The 21384-nt window shown below is 44.9% G+C and overlaps 1 protein-coding gene across 1 annotated transcript in view; it reads right to left on the reverse strand.

Annotated features, from left to right (window-relative positions):
- The window catches only part of NAA25 (N-alpha-acetyltransferase 25, NatB auxiliary subunit), a gene marked incomplete at its 3' end in the record, with an annotated part of 59727 nt that extends 41170 nt beyond the window's left edge, over window positions 1-18557 (reverse strand). Inside the window, exons 1-6 of the mRNA XM_080717668.1 lie at window positions 18431-18557; window positions 10385-10470; window positions 9404-9542; window positions 6621-6739; window positions 3106-3180; window positions 85-192 (exon numbers count right to left, since the gene is read on the reverse strand). Of these exons, the coding sequence (XP_080573794.1) occupies window positions 85-192; window positions 3106-3180; window positions 6621-6739; window positions 9404-9542; window positions 10385-10470; window positions 18431-18488 (585 nt within the window). The 5' untranslated portion in view covers window positions 18489-18557. The remainder of the gene's footprint in view (window positions 1-84; window positions 193-3105; window positions 3181-6620; window positions 6740-9403; window positions 9543-10384; window positions 10471-18430) is intronic.
- Between the last annotated feature and the right edge of the window lie 2827 nt (window positions 18558-21384).

Genomic DNA, 21384 nt, shown 5'->3' on the forward strand with positions numbered 1-21384 from the left:
AGCAGCAACACTACACGCTGCGGCAGACCAAAGCTGTGTCACTGTAAATAATGAAAACACAGAAGCCAGACTTAAATTGCTCACCTCGGCCTCGGCCTCGATCTTGTCTTCTTTTACCATCTTTTCTACCATTCTCTCAGCAAGGGGTAGAAACATTGTTTTTGAGAGGTTTTCATCCTGTGCTGAAATAGACTAGAAGAAAAATAAATGTTTTAGTGTGGGGGGAGGGGTACTGGGGTTTGAGCCTAATGACATTACATCTCAAAGCTACATCCCCAGCCCTATTTTTTTTTTTTTTTTAATTTGAAACAGGATCTCACTAGGTTGACAGAAGTCTAACTAGTTGCTGGAGCTGACCTTGACCGTGAAGTCCTCCCATCACAGCCTTCAAAGTACTGGGATTACAAGTGTGCACCGCCACCCCCAGCTAAATACTTTATTCTAATTTCTCCCCTGCTTGCTTTATTTTACCATGCAGATAATAACTCTGACGCTAACCAAATACCAGACCTAACTGGAGTCACCAGGGAGATTCATTACGGTAGTGTGCCTTAAAGAGACTTCCCTCCTAAAGATTCGTCACCTGTCGCCGGGCGTGGTGGCGCACGCTTGTAATCCCCGCGCTTGGGAGGCAGAGACAGGAGGATCGCGCAAGTTCGAAGCTAGCCCCGCGCGTTGGCTTAGGAGACCCTGTTTCCAAATAAAAATGCAAAAATAGGTCTGGGAGTGTAGCCCGGAGGTAGAAGGGCTTCCAGGAACCCCAGTACCCCAGTACCATCAAAAAAAAAAAAAAAAAAAAAAGATTCGTCACCTGCCAGGCATAATGGTGCACAGCTATAATCCTCAAGGCTGGGGAGGCTGAGGCAGGAGGACTGCAGGTTCCAGGCCAGACTGAGCAACTGGAGAGACTATTTTCTCAAAAAGAAGCTGGGCATGGTGGCATATACCTTTAACCCCAGTACTTGGGATGTTAAGACAGGAGGATGGCAGGTTCAAGGAAAGAAATCAGCAAGTATGAGATGAGCATCAATTTGTGAAACCCTGTCTCAAAATAAAAATAAAAAATTAAGGCCAGGAGTATAAACTCAGAGGTAGAATGCCCTTGATTCATATCCCAGAACCACAAAAAATAAGCAAATATATATGGTCCCATATATTCTTAAAATACTAAGCTTTCATAATATGATCTATGGTTTAATTTTTTTGGAGGTGGTGGTGGTACTGGGGTTCCTGGAAGCCCGTCTACCTCTGGGCTACACTCCCAGACCTATTTTATAGGTTTTATTTGGAAACAGGGTCTCTTAAACCAGCGTGGCAAGAGCAGGGATTACAAGTGTGCGCCACCACACCCGGCTAGATCTATGGTTTAAATAAGCTACTTATAGCCAGGCGTGGTGGCGCACGCTTATAATCCCAGCATTTGGGAAGCTGAGATGGAGGATCACAGTTTACGGACAGCTTCAGCTACTTAGGGAGGCCCTCTCCAACTCAGTGAGACCTGGTTTCAAAATAAAGGATAAAAAATAGGGCAGGGGGTGTAGCTCAGAAGTCGAATGCCCCTGGGTTCCATCCCCAGACCCACAAAAAAAAAAAAAAAAAAGGCTACTTACACATTTCCCTAGAAATATGTAAAACATGTAAAGAGGGTTATTTTCTATCAAGGTTATCATCAGGCCAGGCGTGGTGGTGACACCCATAATCCCAGTACATGGGAGGCTAAGACCAGAGGACTGCAGGTTGGAGGTCAGCCTCAGAACTGATCAAGAGCGTGTTACTACACCCCCAACGTCAGGTGTGATGATGCATGACTATGTGCAAGTACTTGGGAGGCTGAGACAGGAGGATGACAGTTGCAAAGCAAGGCTCAAAATTTTAGCAAGAGCTGGGGTGGTGGCGCACTCTTGAAACAGCATTCGGGAAGCTGACATAGGAGGACAGTTTACACAGTTATAGTACAACAAATTAATAGTTTCAGTACATTGGGCATGTTATCCCAGCATTTGGGAGGCTGAGACAGGAGGACCGTGCTTTGCGGCCAGCCTCAGCTACTTAGTGAGGCCTTTGCAACCCAGTTAGACCCTGTTTCAAAATAAAGAATAAAAAATAGGGCTGGGTCGCTGGGCATGGTGGCACACGCTTGTAATCCCCACGCTCCGGAGGCTGAAAGAGGAGGATCGCATAGGTTCGAAGCCAGCCTCAGCTACTTAGTGAGGCTCTCAGCAACTTAAACCCTGTTTCCAAATAAAATATAAAATAGGGCTGGGAGTATAGCCCAGAGGTAGAAAGCCTCTGGGTTCTAATACCAGTACCACAAAAATAAATAAATAAATAAATAAATAAATAAATAAATAAATAAAATTTTAAAAATTTAAAAACACTAAAAAATAGGGCTGGGGGTATAGCCAGGCATGGTAGCACACTTGTAATCCCAGTACATGGGAGGCTGAGACAGTTGGAACTCAGGTTTGCAGCCAGATTCAACTACTTAGTGAGGTCTACTTAGTGAGACCCTGTTTCAAAATAAAAATAAAATAGGGTTCAGAGGTAGAATGCCCCTGGCATTCAATCCCTAGTACCATTAAAAAAAAAAAAATCAGCTGGGCGTGGTGGCACACAAGCTTGTAATCCCTGCACTTGGGAGGCAGAGACAGGAGGATTGTCCAGGTTCAAAGCCAGCTTAAGAGACCCTGTTTAAAAATGTGTGTGTGTGTGTGTGTGTGTGTGTGTGTGTGTGTGTGTGTGTGTGTGTATGATAGGTCTGGGAGTGTAACCCGGAGGTAGAAGGGTTTCCAAGAACCCCAGTACCACCAGAAGAAAAATACCCAGGTACCTGGGAGGCTGGGGGGCAAAAGGATCACCAGTTCAATGTCAGCCTCATCAACTTAGTAAGACCTTGTCTCAAAATAGAAATAAAAAGAGTGGGCTGGGGATGTGGCTCAGTGGCATAGAGCCCATCCCCGAGTCAATCCCCAGTACAGGAAGTCAACTGATAATATACTCTTTTAACACACACTGCAATATACTCCCCAAAAATGTTCAGAAGATACATTAAATTACAATGATGGAAAAGACAAAGCTTATTTCCATTTTGAATGGCATACTCACTTGCATAATTAAGCTCATCACAGACCAAAAGTAGTAAGGGTTTTTAGGGACAATCTTATACAGAGCCATGCCAGCCTGAAAGACAGAGAGCCATACAGAGACTGATTAATATTCTAGACACGTAGCAAGAACTTCCCCACAGGCAGCAACACATTCATAACCCCGTCTGTATAAGTGCCTTGATGGCTCTAGTAATAAAGGTAATCAGAGGTGAATTTTACATTCATGAATATTTGGCTTTTTCAAACATATTTTTCTAAAAATAAAACCCAATATTTCTAGGACACACTGCAATACAACCATATGCAAAATTAGACTTGAATGTCTATCAACAGCAAACTTTATGGAAGACAACAGTTTACACAGTTATAGTACAACAAATTAATAGTTTCAGTACGTTGGGCATGTTATCCCAGCATTTGGGAGGCTGAGACAGGAGGATCGTGCTTTGCGGCCAGCCTCAGCTACTTAGTGAGGCCCTTTGCAACTCAGTGAGACCCTGTTTTAAAATAAAGTACAAAGCAGGGTGTGGTGGCGCAAGCTTGTAATCCCCGTGCTTGGGAGGCTGAAAGAAGAGGATCGCACAGGTTCGAAGCCAGCCTTAGCTACTTAGTGAGGTTCTCAGCAACTTAGTGAGACCCTGTTTCCAAATAAAATAGAAAAAAGGTCTGGGAGTGTAGTCCGGAGGTAGAAAGCCCCTGGGTTCCACCCCCAGTACCACCATAAATAAATAAATAAATAAATAAATAAAGTACAAAAAATAGCGATGGGAGTATAGCTTGGAGGTAGAATGCCCCTGGGTTCCATCCTCAGTACCACGAAAAAAAAAGTTCAGTAATATATTAAAATGTCAAAACCAAAAAGGATTACTAACAGAGCCGGGTGTGGTGGCACAAGCTTGTAATCCCAGCATTTGGGAGGCTAAGACCGGAGGACTGCGGTTCCCGGACAGCCTAAGCTACTTAGTGAGGCCCTCTGCAACTAAGTGAGACCCTGTTTCAAATTAAAAAATCGGGTAGGGCGTGTAGCTCGGAGGTCAAATGCCTCTGGGTTCCATCCCCAGACCCTCAAAAACAAAAAACAAAAAAGGATTACTAAAACATAATTAGGAAACTAATTCTTAGACAGACATGGTGGCACACGCTTGTACTCCCAGTATTTGGGAGGCTAAGACAGGAGAATCACAGGTTCAAGGACAGCTCCAGCTACTAAGGGCCTCCATAACTTACTGAGACCCAGTTTCAAAATAAAAAATAAGTCAGGCGTGGTGGCGCACGCTTATAATCCCAGCATTTGGGAGGCTGAAATAGGAGGATCGTGGTTTGTGGCCAGCCTCAGCTACTTAGTGAGACCCTGTTTCAAAATAAAGCATAAAAATTAGGGCAGGGAGTTTAGCTCGGATGTCGAATGAACCTGGGCTCCATCCCCAGATCCACAAAATAAAAAAATATAAAATAAACATTCTTTTTAATTTTTACTTTTGCAGCACTAGGGATTGAACCCAGGGGAATTCTACTTCCAAGCTATACCCCATGCCCTAATTTTTAATTATTTTTGAAACAGGGTCTAAGTTGTAGAAGGCCTCACTAATTAGCTAAGACTGCCTGAGAAGCCCTATCCTCCTGTCTCAGCCTCCCAAGTACTACAATTGCAAGCATGTGCCACCACACTGTGCTTAAAAAGAAGCATTTTTTTTTTGTTTTTTTGGTGGTACTGGGGATGGAACTGTTCTACCTCCGGGCTACACTTCCAGACCTATTTTATATTTTTTATTTGGAAACAAGGTCTCTAATGCCAGCAAGGCTGGCTTCGGACCTGCTCATTCCTCCTGTCTCCGCCTCCCAAGCGCAGGGATTACAAGCGTGAAGTATATAATATGCAAATACTTCAAAATAAGGACATAAGACACAAAAGAGTAAAGTAGACCTATTAAAGAATAACAAAATCTGCCCATAATTAGCCATTTAGTATTTGAAGATATGAACATCAAGGGTTAATTATCATAGCTGCTATTTTATGCCTTTTTTTTTTTTTTTGGTGGTACTGGGGTGGAACCCCCACCACGCCTGGCTCTACTTTATGTCTTTTAATCTTTCACAAATCACCATTCCACTTTCAAAATTACATGAAGCCCCATGGAGTGGAAGGAACTATCCTGACAAAGATACAAAGATGGATTCCCTCTCCAGAGGGCACTTAAAACTGGCCTAGAGCATTGCCTGGCGTGCATAAAGCCCTGAATTTGAACCCCAGTTTAAAAAAAAAACAAAAAACCAGGTACAGAATGAGACAAGATAAAGGCTGGACTTCACAGCACGTGCGTGTAATGCCATCATTTGGGAGGCTGAGACAAAAGGATGAGGTTCAAGGCCAGCCTTAACTAGTGAGGCCTTTGGCAACTCAGTGAGACTCTGTTTCAAAAGAAAGAATAAAAAGTACGAGTCAGGCCTGGTGGAGCACGTTTGTGATCCCAGCATTCGGGAGGCTGAGAGCAGAAGATCGCAGTTTGTGGACAGCTTCAGCTACTTAGTGAGGCCCTCTGCAACTCAGTGAGACCCTGTTTCAAAATAAAGAATAAAAAATAGGGCAGGGGATATAGCTTGGACATAGAATGCCCCTGGGTTCTGGTACATTACCAAGGGCTCATTCCCTAATCCTGCAGAGAAAGACCCAAAATACACGAGCTTGACATCCTTAGCACTTAGGAGCTTCACAGCACAGGTTTCAATTCTTTGAGAAGTGAGCTTTGTAATGCAGACCCTTTCACCCTCGTGACAAGCTTTACCCACACACTAGTTCACGTGTGTCTAAATGAAGCTCCATCAAATGTATACAAAAAACACCTCAAACGTGACAACTACCAAATAAGCTACCTCATACAGACAAAACAGAACCCTGTCCCAGAATGGAAGGCTTCCCCTGGTAGACTTAAAAGTCTCAGCAGGCCAGGAAGAGTTAAATTTACAAACTGGACGCAAACTGTAACGTTACTACTCTGCAGCCTATTCACTTTCTGCTCTGGGTTTCTGCCCATTTTCTGAAAATTCAATAGCAATAGTACAACTAAACAAAACAGACCACCAAGCTAAAAAAGAACCACTATTTCCCAAATAAAACATTTAAAGAATCCATGTAATAAACTGGCTAATGAGCCAAGCCTGGTGGCACACGCTTGTCATCCCTGGACTTGGGAGGCCAAGACAGGAAAATCACAGGTCCTTGGCCAGCCTCAACTACTTAGTGAGGCCCTCCACAACTTAGTGAGACCCTATTTCAAAATAAAGGACACACACACAAAAAAAGGGGTGGGGGTGCAGCTCGGAAGTAGAATGCCCCTGTGTTCAAGCCTCAATTCCAAGTAACACAAAAAAATGAATACAAAAATTTTAAAACTAAGCTGGCTGATCCCCAAAGATAAATACTTGAATTAAATCTGTGTACACTCACACACGCATGCAACACACACACTATAGTTAAATCACATTCTCTCTATCTAGGTTTGGGGATCAAGTTACCTGTTGCATTTTCTTGTATTCTCCCACTCTGGCATACGCCATGAAGAGGTGAGAGTGATACTCTTCACTATTGGGAACCTTCTTCACAGCCGCCTCATACAGTTTTGTAACTAACTCCGCTAAGACAAAGAGAAATAAGATTCAATTATACTCCAGTAATTAAAGCATTTAATAAATACTTTATAGTAATAAATCCTCATATCATTTAATATCTTCTTATAATGATATAAGTAATATACTATGTGTATTAATATAATAATAAAACCTCATAGCATTTAATTTTTCTTACGTAGTAAAAATAGATGCCTCCTATCATTAAAGAAGGTGATGGTGCACACTTGGAATCCCAGTACTTGGGATGCTAAGACAGGAGGACCACAGGTTCAAAGACAGCCTCAGCAAGTAGTGATACTCTGAGCAACCTAGTAAGACCTTGCTTAAAAACAAAAAATAGTCTGGGCGTGGTGGCACACGCTTGTAATCCCCTCGCTTGGGAGGCGGAGACAAGAGGATCGGGCAGGTTCGAAGCCAGGTGCGCTGGCTTAAGAGACCCTGTTTCCAAAAATAAAAAAGTATAAAATATGTCTGGGAGAGTAGCCCGGAGGTAGAAGGGCATCCAGGAACCCCAGTACCACCAAAAAATAAATACAAATAAAAATAAAAAGAGGGGAATAGCTCAGAGACAGTATGCCCCTGCTTTCAATCCCCAGTACCAAAAAAAAAAAAGAAAAAGTATCATTTTAGGTGAGGTGGAACACACCTATAATCTAGTACTTTCAAGGCTGAGACTGGAGATCACAGGTTCAAGGATAGCCTCAACAACTTCAGTAGATCCTGTTTCAAAGTAAAAAAAATATATAAAAGGGGCCAGGTGTGATGGCTCACGCTTGTAATCCCAGCATTTGGGAGGCTGAGATAGGAGGATTGTGGTTCATGGACAGCCTAAGCTACTACCTAGTGAGGCCCTTTGCAACTCAGTGAGACCCTGTTTCAAAATAAAGAATAAAAAATAAGGCTGTGGGTATAGTTCAGAGGTAGAACCCCTGGGTTCCATTCCCAGTAATGCTAATGCTAAATAAATAAATAAATAAATAAGAAAAATAAGAAAAGGGAGTGAAAGTGTACTTTAAGGGTATACCGCCGCTGGGTTCAATCTTTAGTACCCCTTCAAAAAAAACACCCCTAATAATGAGAAAATATCTGCTTCAACTCACTGATTATTACTCTTCTTTTGGTTAGGTGTCTTTGGGGAAGCATGGATTAGGTCAGGCCTCCTTATCACATTTACAACAGACAATATCTTCCAGGTGGGGCCTATAATCCTGGCATTGGGAGGCTGAGAAGGAGGATCACGGGGTTTTTTGAGGCCAGCATGAGGAATTTAGCAAGTCCCTGTTTCAAAACAAAAAGAATAAAATAGGGCTGGGGTATATTTCAGAGATAGAATACTCCTGGGTTCCATCCCCAGTACAAAAAAAAAGGTGAAGCCAGGTGTGGTGGTGGTGCACACTTGTAATTCCAGTACTTGGGAGGCTGACACAGTAGGATTTCACAGGTTTGAAGCCAGCCTCAGCTACTTTATGAGGCTCTCAGCGACTTAGTGAGACCCTGATTCTAAATAAAATACAAAATAGGTCTGGGAGTGGAGCCCAGAGGTAGAAGGCCCCTGGGTTCCATCCCCAGAACAACCCCCACTCCTAAAAAAGAGCAAAAAGGTTAAGGACTATTTAGCAAATCATCATGTCACCCATGAGCCCACTTTAATCTTCATGTCAGTTCAAGGAACCTAATACATGAAAACTATACTTTCTTTTCAAAAATCTTCACAAACCATGACTAATGCAGTAATCTACCTACTCCCAACCACACAGGTGATGGTTAACAAATTGGGCAAAGCGAAACAGAGGGGCCTCACAAGTCTGAGCTCAGCCCGGGCAACGTCACAAAACCTTGCGTCAAACATTTTTTTTTTTGGGGGGAGGGGCAGTGTTGGAGATTGAACCCATAGCAATTCTACCGCTGAGCTATACCTTCAGCCCTATTTTACTTTTAATTTAAAAACAGGGCCTTAGCTGGGCGTGGTGGCACACTGTTTGTAATCTCAGCATTCGGGAGGCTGAGACCGGAGGATTGTGGTTCACGCACAGCCTCAGCTACTTAGTGAGGTTCTCCGCAACTAAGCAAGACCATGTTCCAAATAAAGAATAAAAAATAGGACAGGAGGTGTATGTAGCTCAGAGGTCGAATGTCCCTGGGTTCCATCCTTAGACACGCAAAAAAATTAAATAAATAAAAATAAAATAAAAACAGGGTCTGAGTTGCCAGTCCCTCTCTTAAATAGCCAAAGCTGGCTTCGAACTTGCAATTCTCCTGTCTTAGCCTCCCAAGTACTGGAATTACAGGCACTCACCACCACACCCAGCTTTTATTTATTTATTTGTTTGTTTGTTTGTTTTTGGTGGCGGTACTGGGCCCTGAGCTACTCCCCTTCCCCGGCTCTATTTTTAATTTTTTTTTCCAGCTTGCAAAATGGTCCCACTAATTTGACTAGGGCCTCACTAAGTTGCTGAGGCTTACCTTGAACCTGTGATCCTCCTGTCTCAACTTTCCAAGTACTAAAATTACAGGATGCACTACCACGCACAAACTTTTTTTAAGGGGGTGAAGGATGGAGCTCAGAGGCTGACCAGTCCTTGGCTCAATCCCTGGGACCGGAAAAAAATAAAAATAAAAACTATCCAAACACTTAAACTCAAGTTTAAAAGCAATAAAAAGAAACATACGCCGATGCATCTCCCGGTAGAGAATGGTCAGTGCCTGCAGCGAGTTGTCATCTGTGGGCTCGAGGGCTGCCACCTCCTGGGCCAAGGTGAAGGCTTCCTCTTGCTTCCCAGTTCTCTGTAAGCCAATTGCCTTTAAAACCTGACAGCAAGGAGAAAATCAGCTTTAAAAGGAAAAGGAAAAATGAAAAGAAAGCAAATCTGAAAGCAGAAGTGGTAAAGGATACCCAGAAATTCTGTTCAGCTAAACCTACTTTTACTAAAAATATAAGCAGATCCAAATTCCTTCCTCTATCAGTCATATTAGTAGGACACAATACTGTGTAAAAGGACTCTGAGCATAAAGTATTTAAATTAGGTACATAATATTCCAAAATATAAACAGCCAGTTTTCAACTAAATACCATTTATGGCCTATAAAGGTAAACGGCCTACAGAGCTGGTGGCAACACGCCTAGAATTTCTGTACAAGGGAGGCTGAGACAGGAGGATCACAGTTCCCAGACAGCCTCAACTACTTGGTGAGGCCCTTTGCAACTCACTAAGATCCTGCTTCAAAATAAAGAATAAAAATAGGGCTGGAGGCATAGCTCAAAAGTAGAATGACCCTGGGTTCCATCCCTAGTACCACAAAAAAAAGGAGGGGGGGGGGGGGGTCTGGGGTATAGACTGGAGTTAGAATGCCTCCGATTTCAACCTCCAATATCAATAAAAAAGTAGCTGGGCGTGGTGGCGCACGCTTGTAATCCCCACACTTGGGAGGCTGAGGCAGGAGGATCGCACAGGTTCCAAGCCAGCCTCAGCTACTTAGTGAGGCTCTCAGCAACTTTGTGAGACCCTGTTTCCAAATAAAGTAGAAAATAGGTCAGAGAGTATAGTCCAGAGGTAGAAGCCCCTGGGTTCCATCCCCAGTACCACCCCCCCAAAAGTAAAGAATTACAAATATAACCCATAAAATAAGTAACTCAAGGCAAATGAACTTACCTTAGCACAATGAAGATCCTTATGTTTCTTCAACAATTTATCTGCTTGCTGAATTGCCATTTTATTATTACCATTATCAAGATAATCTGCATAAAAACAAGAAATAAATTCCTTAAACAACAAATATGGAAATACACAGGCTGCTTTCAGATGTTTCAGAAAGTGTGTATGTATGTGTATGTAGATACATAGGTAAACAGACATTTTAGTACTGGGCATTGAATCCAGGGGCATTCACACCCCAGTCAGAAAGTAAAACACCATGGATATGGAAGGCTGAGACAGGAGGATCACAGGTTCACAGCCAGCCTCAGCTACTTAGTGAGGTCCTCCACAACTTAGTGAGAGCAATGTAGTGAGACCGTGTTTCAAAAGTAAAGAATAAAAAATAGGCCAGGCATGGTGGCGCACGCTTATAATCCCCGCACTTAGAAGACAGAGACAGGAGGATCGCGCTGGCTTAAGAGACCCTATTTCCAAATAAAAATGTAAAATAGGTCTGGGAGTATAACCTGGAGGTAGAAGGGTTTCTAGGAACCCCAGCACCACCAAAAACAAAACAAAACAAAACAAAAAAATATGTCAGGGGTGTAACTCAGAGTTAGAAGGGTCCTGGGTTCAATCCTCAGTACCAAAAAGGGGGGAAAAGTGGTGATGGCTGGCGTGGTAGCACACGCCTATAATCCCAATTCTTGGGAGGCTGAGACAGGAAATCACAGGTTAAAGCCCAGCCTCAGCAACTTAGGATCTCAGCAACTTAGCAAGATCCTATTTCCAAATAAAAAAAATAAAATAGATCTGGGGATGTAGCTTAGAGGTAGAATGGCCCTGGGTTCAATCCCTCATCACAAAAACAAAACAAAACAAACATCATGGTGGCAGCCTGGTGGTACATGCCTATAATCCCAGTACGTGGGAGGCAGACAGGAAGATCGCAGGTCGGAGGCCAGCCACAGAAATAAATGTTAAAATAAGCCTGACATGGTGGCGCACGCTTGTAATCCCAGTACTTAGGAGACTGAGACAGGAGGATCACAGGTTCAAAGCCAGCCTCAGCTACTTAGTGAGGCTCTCAGCAACTTAGTGAGACCCTGTTTCCAAATAAAGTATAAAATAGGTCTGGGAGTATAGCCCAGTGGTAGAAAAGCCCCCTGGGTTCCACCCCAGTACCAAACAAACAATAAATTTTTCTTTTCTTTTGCCAAGGTGGGAAAGTAGCAGAGATTGATCTAGGGGCGTTTTACCTGTGAGCTGTACCTCCAGCACTTTCAGATTTTTTTTTTTTTCCCAGCACTGGGGATTGAACCCATTCTACCTTGGTGCTACATCCCTAGCCCTATTTTTTATTTTGAAACAAGGTCTCAGTAAGTTGCAGAGGGCCTCACTTAGTAGCTGAGGCTGTCCTCAAATCCAAAATCCCCTTCTCAGCCTCTCAAGTACTGAGATGACAAGAGAGCACCAAACACCACACCCAGCTAGAATCCCCCCCCCACCCCCGGTCTGGGGATGGGACCCGGTGGCATTCTACTTCTGAGCTACATCCCCCAGCCCTATTTTTTATTCTTTATTTTGAAACAAGGTCTCCATGAGTTGCACATGGCCTCAACTAAGTAGCTAAGGTTGGTTGCGGTCTGGACCCTCCTGTCTCAGCTTCCCAGACGTTGGGATCACAAGCTTTTTAATTTTTATTTTAAAACAGTGCCTCCTTAGCCGGGCGTGGTGCCGCACCACTTATCATCCCAGCATTCGGGAGGCTGAGACCAGAGAATCATGCTTCGCAGACAGCCTCAACTACTAAGTGGCCTCTGCAACTTAGTGAGACCCTGTTTCAAAATAAAGAATAAAAATAGGGTAGGGGGTGTAGTTCAAGAGGTCAAATGCTCCTAGGTTTCATCTCTAGACCCCCCCCTGAAAAAAAAACATTGTCTCCTAAATTGCTGAGGTCCTTGCTAAATTGCTGAGGCTGGCCTCAACCCTGCAATCCTCCTGTCTTAGTCTCCCAAGTACTAGGATTACTGTTGTGTACCTCTCCACCCTACCCAACAAAATACATTTATTAAATATTTATTTGTGCAAGCCAGGTGTGGTGGCGCACACTTGTAATCCCAGCATTTGGGAGGCTGAAACAGGATTGCAGTTTGTGGCCAGCCTCAGCTACTTACTTAGTGAGGCCTTTTGCAACTCAGCAAAACTGTGTTTCAAAATAAAGAATAAAAAATAAGGCTGGGGGTGTAGCTCAGAGGTAGACTCTCCTGGGTTCCATCCTCAGTACCACAAAAGAAAATTTTATTTGGCCACAAAGCTAATCATAATTCAGTGAAGAAGACAATTAGAAGTTTTACCCATAAAACTAAGGAATGGGAAATGCAGTAAGCAAATTTTTAAGGGAAAACAACACTTCCAAACACATTGATTAAAACATAAAGGAGCACTTTTTTTTTTTTGGAAGTACTGGGGATTGAACCCAGGGGCCTTCTACCTCTGAGCTACACCCCAGCATATTTTTTCTTTATTTTGAAACAGGGTCTCACAAAGTTGTGGAGGGCCTCACTAAGTAGCTCTGGTTGGCCAGGAACCTGCTACCATACTCCTGTCTCAACCTCCCAAGTACTGAGATCACGAGTGTGCACCACCACACCTGGCACTAGCACTCATTTTGAAGAGCAACTGACTTCTATTTTTGCCAAAGTTATGTATCCATTCAAAAAAAGATTATTGCATCTATTTGAGATGTGCAACATTAAGGGATTTTCTGTCTTCTTTTGCGATACTGGGAATGGATCCCACCTCTGAGCCACACCCAGCTCTGCTTTTTATATTTAATTCTTTATTTTGAAACAGCGTCTCACTGAGCTGCAAAGGGCCTCACTAAGCTGTAGCTGAGGCAGTTGGCAAAGCGAGATCCTCCTGTCTCAGCCTCATAAACGCTTGGGATTACAACTGTGCGCCACCACGCCCGGCTGAAGTTTTTATATATATGTGCACTGTGAAATGATTACTACATTAAGCAAATTAACACATCCATCATCTCACAGCTGCTGCTTTTTGTTTGGTGAAAGCACCTAAAATTCTCTCAGCGACCTTTCTTTGCTCAGTACAATGTTGTTAACCACACTCCTCACGCTGTAGCTGCACTTCAGACTTCCTACATAGCTCAAGCCTGTTCCCTTGGATTTCAATTTCTCCTTTCCTCTCCGCCTCCTCACTCCGGTGACAACTCTTCTCTCTCAGTGTACTTCTACAGATCTGTGTGACCAGGCAGTGTTTCTGTGTCTGGCTTTATTTCATTTGGCATAATGACCGCCGCGTTCATCCATGGTGCTGTAACAGCGTCTCTTTCTTTTCCTTTATTATTTTTTATTTTTTGTAGGTTTGGGGATGGAACCCAGGGGCATTCTACCTCCCAAGCTATATACCCCCCTACCCTATTTTGCATTCTTTATTTGGAAACAGGGTCTCACTAAGTTGCGAAGGGCCTAAGTAGCTTAGACTGCCGGCAAACCACGATCCTCTGGTCTCAGCCTCCCGTGCTGGGATTACAGGTGTGCACCACCACGCCCGGCTCAAAAAGATTATTTGAAATTATAACCTTGCCCACTGAACTATACTCCCAGCCAGTCAGTTTTTTTGTTTTCCTTTTTCTTTTGACCAGACATCCAAGGGAATTATTCTAACTTATTAAGAAGCAATTGTTTTGGGGAGACACTGATGAAAATCATGCTATACCTGATCCAAGCTCACACAAGACTGGAGGCACAACAGTTTAGAACAAAGGATCTTCTGCTTCTCTGTGTGTTGTATATTCTGTATAGGAATATTTTTCTGCCTTGATATTGCTTTATTTCTAATTTAAAATTTGCTAACCTAGCAATTCTCATATTCTATAAAAAACTTATTAAGCATCATACCTAATCATCACCATCACTTCCAAGTATTTAAAGAAGGGGTCTCTGGCTATGGAGTTTGCCTTGGTTAAATTCCCAGCACAGAGTGGGCGTGGTGTAATCCCAGCATTTAGGAGGGTGAGACAGGAGGGTCCCAGTTCGTGGGCAGCCTACTTAGGAAGGCCCTCTGCAACTCAGTGAGATCCTGCTTCAAACTAAAGAATAAAAAATAGGGCTTGGGGTATAGCTTGGAGGTAGAATGCCCTTGGGATCCATCCCCAATACTGCAGAATGAATGAATAAATAAATAAAGCTAAATATACAAACAGCTATTTGTAAGCATTACATTTTAACTAATTAAATTTATGCACATAAGATTATTCCAACTTAGAGCTGCACACAAGAATTTCAACACACTACAATTTCACAATGTCCACTCTAACCTCTCAACAATATCCAGCAAGAGCTGAAGCCAGGCCAGGTTTCCAACAGTTGTAAAATCCCAAAACCTCAGCAGTGCCAATACTGCGCTACAAAGACAGCAGTACTGCGGGACTCACGGAACTTGCTGAAATGCCGTATTCTCCCAGTGAGAATGTGTGCTTGGATCCAGGTTTACAACTGAGCTGTAACCCTTAGCAAAGGGTTGACCTCTCTGGCCTTCTGGCCTTGGAATTCCTCTGATCACAGGTAAGCACTTAACTCATGCAGCTATGAAGTGTTAACTGGTGGGCAATTATGATCACAGATAAGAATGTCCATTTGTCAGCTAGTCAATGTCTAAAGTCAAGAATTAGTAGGCAGGGCGTGGTGGCACAAGCTTGTAATCCCAGCACTTGGAAGGCTGAGACAGGAGGATTGCAGGTTCACGACCAGTCTCAGCTACTTAGCAAAGCCCTCTGCACTTAATGAGACACTGCTTCAAAATAAAATATTTTAAGAAAATAGGGCTAGAGGTGTGGCTCGGAGGTAGAATGCCCATCGTTTCCATCACCGATGCCACACACACACACACACAAAAAAAGGTCTGGGAGTACAGCTCAGATGTAGAATGCCCCTGGACTCGATTGCCAGCACAGCACTCTGCGCGCGCGCACACACACACACACACACACAATTAGGAGTTGTTCAGGGGTACCAACGTATTTAAACAATCCAAGCCAAGTTCAAAAGTAAAAAGTACGCCGGGCGTGGTGGCGCACGCTTGTAATCCCCGCGCTTGGGAGGCAGAGACAGGAGGATTGCGCAGGTTCGAAGCCAGCCGCGCGTGCTGGCTTAGTAGACCCTGTTTCCAAATAAAAAAATGTAAAAATAGGTCTGGGAGTGTAGTCCAGAGACAGAAGGGCTTCCAGGAACCCCAGTACCACCAAAAAAAAAAAAAAAAAAAAGTAAAAAGTACTATAGTCAAGGACAGCCTGTACCCTTTTTCTTCCTATTCCTGCCAGTTCATATTAATCGCCTTAGAATTCCTGAAAACAAAAAGCCTCTTCTAATCCTCTTTCCATGTAGCTATAACAAAAAGCTACATAATTCTGACTTCAGGTTTGAGATTATTACATGTCACTTCTAGTTAGTATACCCTGATGGTGAGCAATGTGTTTTTATTAGAGAGTTCAAAACACTACTAATTCTAGTGAATATGGGACCAAAAGCATTCTCTTTGGTCCTTAAAAATGTTAAAAAATCCAACTGTTGGGCCGGGCATGGTGGCGCACGCTTGTCATCCCCGCGCTTGGGAGGCTGAGACAGGAGGGTCACATGGGTTCGAAGCCAGCCTCAGCTACTTAGTGAGGCTCTCAGCAATTTAGTGAGACCCTGTTTCCAAATAAAGTATAAAATAGGTCTGGGAGTATAGCCCAGAGGTAGAAAGCCTCTGGATTCTACCCCAGTACCACTAAAAAATAAATAAATAAATAATTAAAAAAATAAAATAAATCCAACTGTTAGCCAGGCTTGGTGGTGCAAACTTGTAATCCCAGCATTTGGGAGGAAGGCTGAGTCAGGAGGGTTGCAGTTCACAAACAGCCTCAGCTACTTAGTGAGGCCTACTTACTTTGTAGAATGCCCTGTGGTTCCAACCCCAATACTGGATAAACACACACACACACCCCTCTAATCCCAGTATTTCTCTAAACCCAGACAGAAAGATTCAGAGTCCAGGCCAGCCGCTACAATTTAACAAGACCCTCAGCAACTGTTTCAAAATAAAATAGCAGTACCTGGTGGAATCCCAGCATTTGGGATGCTGAGACCAGAGGATCATTGTCAGCCAGCCTCAGCTACTCAGGCTGGTGGCACAGGCTTGTAATCCCAGCATTTGGGAGGCTGAGACAGGAGGATCCCAGTTTGCGGACAGCCTTAGCTACTTAGTGAGGCCCTTTGCATACTCAGTAAGATCCTATTTCCAAATAAAGGGAAAAAAAAAAAAAAAAAGGTCTGGGGTTGAGCAGGTCCTGGTGCCACATGCTTGTAATCCCAGGCCGGGAGGCTGAGACAGGAGGATCACACAGGTTCAAAGACAGCGGCAGCTACTTAGTAAGGCTCTCAGTAACTTAGTGAGACCCTGTTTCCAAATAAAGTATAAAGTAGGGCTGGGGCTGTAGCCCAGAGGTAGAATGCCTCTGGGTTCCATTCCCAGAACCAAAAAATAAATAAATAAATAAAAAAAGATTAAAGTTGGGAATGGTGGTACATGCTTGTAATCCTAGTACTTGAGAGGCCGAGACAGAAGGATGACAGGTTCGAGGACAGCCTCAGCAATTTAGTGAGGCTCTCAGCAACCTGGTGAGACCCTGTTTCCAAATACAATTGGTCTGGGGGTGTAGCCTAGGCCACATCACAAATAAACAAAAGAGCTGGGAGTGTGGGTCTAAAGTAGAATGCCCCTGGGCTCCATCCCCTGGTGGCACAAGCTTGTAATCCTAAAGACAGTGACTAACATGATTGGTCTATCCACTTGAGCTGTAATTACCCACCTCCCGGGGTTGTTGCTAGAATCAGATGAGTTGTGAGAGTAAAGCACCTTACAAAAATATACAATAAAAGATGTGCCAGAAACAAATTTGCCCCCCCAAAGGGAACCGTAAATTACCTCAGCTATGCAGAGAAGCCTCTATTGAGTAACAATCGCAGGTGAACTAGATTTGCAAACAAAACCGCTGACCTTGAAGTTTCCATTGAGAGAGACAGACAGACAGACAGACAGACACACACACACACACACACACACACACACACACACACACACACACACACACACACCAAAACCATTCAACCATCTGAGAGGATGCAAAAGCAACCACTGTCCAATGACAGCATGTCTCGGAGACTAAAAAAAAAACCATTGCTCTCAAAGTCAATTCTGTGATTTTTCTTTCTCGCTCTCTGGGTAGCACGAGGACAGCAAGATTTCTCTGAAAGCCTGCGGGTGGGGAGGTAAATGCTGTAGAGACGGAACCACTTCGCACGCGGAAGGCAAGCTGCAGAAAAAACCACCGCGAGGCTGCAGAGAAGGCAGCGGCCGCCCGCAGCCCTGCGCGTCCCTCGGATCCCGGCTACCGCCGTCTCCCCGCCGCTATTTTGGGCCCAGGACCCCCTCCCCCCGCCTCCCACGTGTGCCCCGAGCAGCTGTTTCTCCACCAAAGCGCTCCGCATCGGGAGCCTGCACCCCGGGCCTGGATCTGGGTGACCTTGCCTCAGCCCCTTCCCCTCTCGGGACCTCAGTTTCCCCACGTGCACCGGAGCCCCTGGAGTCAGACGACCGCAGAGGCTCCATTCAAGTAAATAGGATAGAATTAAATGGTGGGGCATCCCCCCCGGGGTAGGATGGACCAGGCTCACGCCGGGGCCGGCTCCGCCCGCCGGGAAGGCGCGGGCCTCGCTCCGAGCGGCCGCGCTGCTGCAGGTGCGCGAAGCGCAGGTGTCCGCGGAAGGCGCCCCCCCCCGGGCTGCCCGTCGCGCCGGCCGCGAGCGCGCCGAACCCCGCGCCGGGGAGGCCGGCGCTGCGCCTACGCGAGGCCGCGGCTGCGGCCTAGTGCCCGCGCGGCCCGCCCCCCGCGCCCGCCGCCCCGCGCGGCCCCCCGCGCCCCGCCGGGGTCTTCGTCCCAGCCTCGGCCACCCTCGGCGTGCCGGGCAGGCGCCCAGGCCGGCTCCGAGCACTCACCATAAATGGGCCGGAGGCGCCTGTCGTTAGGGTCCTGCACATGGCCCCGCGTCGCCATGATGACAAGCGCAGAACCGCAGTGCGCACGCGCGGGGCAGGCCCCCGGGAAGGGGCTGTTAAAGGGCCAGCGTCGATCTCGCTGGCCTATCGCGAGAGTCGGGGGTGGGCGGGCCGCTGAGATGGAGCGCGCATGCGCAGAGCAGAGGCCCGCCTCGTGGCCCCTCCTTCTTTCTTAGGCGCTGTGCCCCGGGTTTTGATGCTGGGAGAGCTGCCGAGAGGAGGCAGCTGCTGCTATTCGAATTCTTTCCGAGTCACTCAGTGGAGGAGTGAGGGAGAAAGCGCCTCCTCAAAGTTAGGGCTCGCTCACACGCTTGTAATCCCAGATCTTGGGAGGCTGAGTCAGGAAGATCGGGGGTTCGCGGCCAGCCACAGCTACTTAGGGAAGCCCTCCACAATTTAGACCCTGTTTCAAAATAAAGAATATAAATTAGGAAAAAAAAGAATATAAATTAGGGTGGGAGCGCAGCTCGGAGATAGAATGCCCCTGGGTTCAATACACAATACCGCAAATAAAGAAACAATAAAAATAAAGAATAAAAAATAGGGCTGGGGGCATAATTCAGAGGTAGAATGTCCCTATGTTCATCCCCAGTACCTCAAAAAAAAGAAGTCAGGGCTCATCTGCTCCTGTTTATTTTACTGACCCTCTGTCCTGAAAAATCAGACTTGGCTTTGATTGTGGAGGAACCAAAACTCCTGTAGGAGAGTGACCCAAAACAAAGCAGAGGAAAGAGGACTGATCCTCCAAACTATAAAACTCTAGCCAGGCTGGTGGCACCCGCCTGTAATCCCAGTAGTTGGGAGGCTGACATGGGAGGATCACAGGTGAATTCAAGTCGAGGCCTTCAGCAATTTTAGGAAGATCCTGTTTCCAAATAAAAAATAAAATAGGCCTAGAGATGTAGCACCTTATTTATTTATTTATTTATTTATTTATTAGGTACCAGGGATGGAACCCAGGGACATTCTACCTCCAAGCTACATCCCCTGCCCTATTTCTTTATTCTTCATTTTGAAACAGGGTCTCACTGAGTTTCAGAGGGCCTCACTAAGTAGCTGAGGCTGTCCAAGAACTGCGTCCTCCTGGCTCAGCCTCCCAAATTCTGGGATAACAAGTGTGCGCCACCACCCCGGCTTGTAGCCCTATTTTATCAGTAGAATGACCCTGGGTTCAATCCCCAGCCTCACCACACACAAAAATAGATAAATATATATAATCTACAGTAAATACCTGCCAGGCAAGTTGGAGAGTTCTCTGCCTCTCTCTATGGACCTAGCCAACTAAGTAAGAAGCATCCTACAAAAATAGTAATTCAGCATGTACCTAAACATTGTTTCAAACTTCTCAAATGTATTTTCTCATTTAATATTCAAACAAACATTAATAACACTTCTAGATACTGTTATTGCCTGTGTGTGAGTGTGTGTGTGTGTGTGTGTGTGTGTGTGTGTATGTGTGTGTGTGATAGAGAGAGATGGGGGATGGAACAATGGAACCCAGGAGCATTCTACCTCCGAGCTACACCCTAACTCCATTTTACTATTTTGAGACAGGGTCTTGCTGAATTGCTGAGGCTGGCCTCAAACCTGTCATCTTCCTTCTTAGCCTCCAAGTGCCAGGATTACAGGCCCTGCCTGGAGGTGAGACCTAACCAGAGAAAACTAATCATCAGTGAGTCAGAGCGAGTATTTTCCCATTATTATTGGTGTTTGTTGGTACTGAAGACTGAACTTTGGGGCATCCTGTCCCCCGAAGACTGAACTTTGGGGCATTCTGTCCCCCAAAGTACACCTCAAGCCTTTCTTATTTTTTTTACTTTGTTTTGCTTTTGTTGTTCTTTGGTTTTTGTTGGTACTGGGGATGGAACCCGGGGGCATTCTATCTTTTAGCTACATCCCAAGCCCTATTTTATCTTTTATTTTGAAGCAGAGACTTACTAAATTGTGGAAAGGTCTCACTAAGTTCCTGAGGCTGGCCAAGAACCTGAGATCCTCCTGTCTCAGCCTCCCAATTATTGGGATTACAAGCCTGCCCCACCATGCCCACAGAGAAACTGTAATCCTCCTGTCTCGGCCTCCCAAGTATTGGGATTACAAGCATGTGCCACCATCCCTGGCTTTCCACATGCTCTTTAGTTTACATAAAAATCATTAATTGATGGGCATGGGGGAGCACGCTTATAATCCCAACGTTTGGGAGGCTGAGACCAGAGTATTGCAAGTTCGCGGCCAGCCTCAGCTACTTAGTGAGGCCCTCCACAACTTAGTGAGACCCTGTTTCAAAAATAAACCATAAAAATAGGGTGGGGGGTGTAGCTTGGAGGTAGACTGCCCCTGGGTTCAATCCAGAGTACCAAAAGCAAACAAAGAATTATAGAGGCGTTGCAAACTTGTAGTTTTGTGTGTACCAACCACCAGGATTCATGACATCCAGTTCTGGACCACTAAAGAGGTACCTAGAAGTCGCCAGACGCCAGCCCTTTCTCTTCTAATCCCTCCTTCATCCCCCACCCAATTCCTCCTTGCCTAAGGATACAGGGGGCTTGAAACTCATTTCTGAGACAACTTGCCATCTCCTTTTTTTTTAATGCTGGGAATTAAGGGATGTTCTACATCTCAGCTACACTCGCAGCTTATTTATTTATTTATTTATTTATTTATTTATTTATTTATTTATTTATTTTTGCAGTACTGGGGATGGAACCCAGGGACATTCTACCTCTGAGCTACCCACCCCCAGACCAATTTTTTATTTTTTTTATTTTTTATTTTTATTTTTATTTTTAATTTTTTTTTGTTGGTACTGGGGTTCCTGGAAGCCCTTCTACCTCCGGGCTACACTCCCAGACCTATTTTTACATTTTTATTTGGAAACAGGGTCTCCTAAGCCAGCG

The sequence above is a fragment of the Muscardinus avellanarius genome (genome assembly GCF_963383645.1).
Source record: "Muscardinus avellanarius genome assembly, chromosome: 21".
NCBI classification, from domain to species: Eukaryota; Metazoa; Chordata; class Mammalia; order Rodentia; family Gliridae; genus Muscardinus; species Muscardinus avellanarius.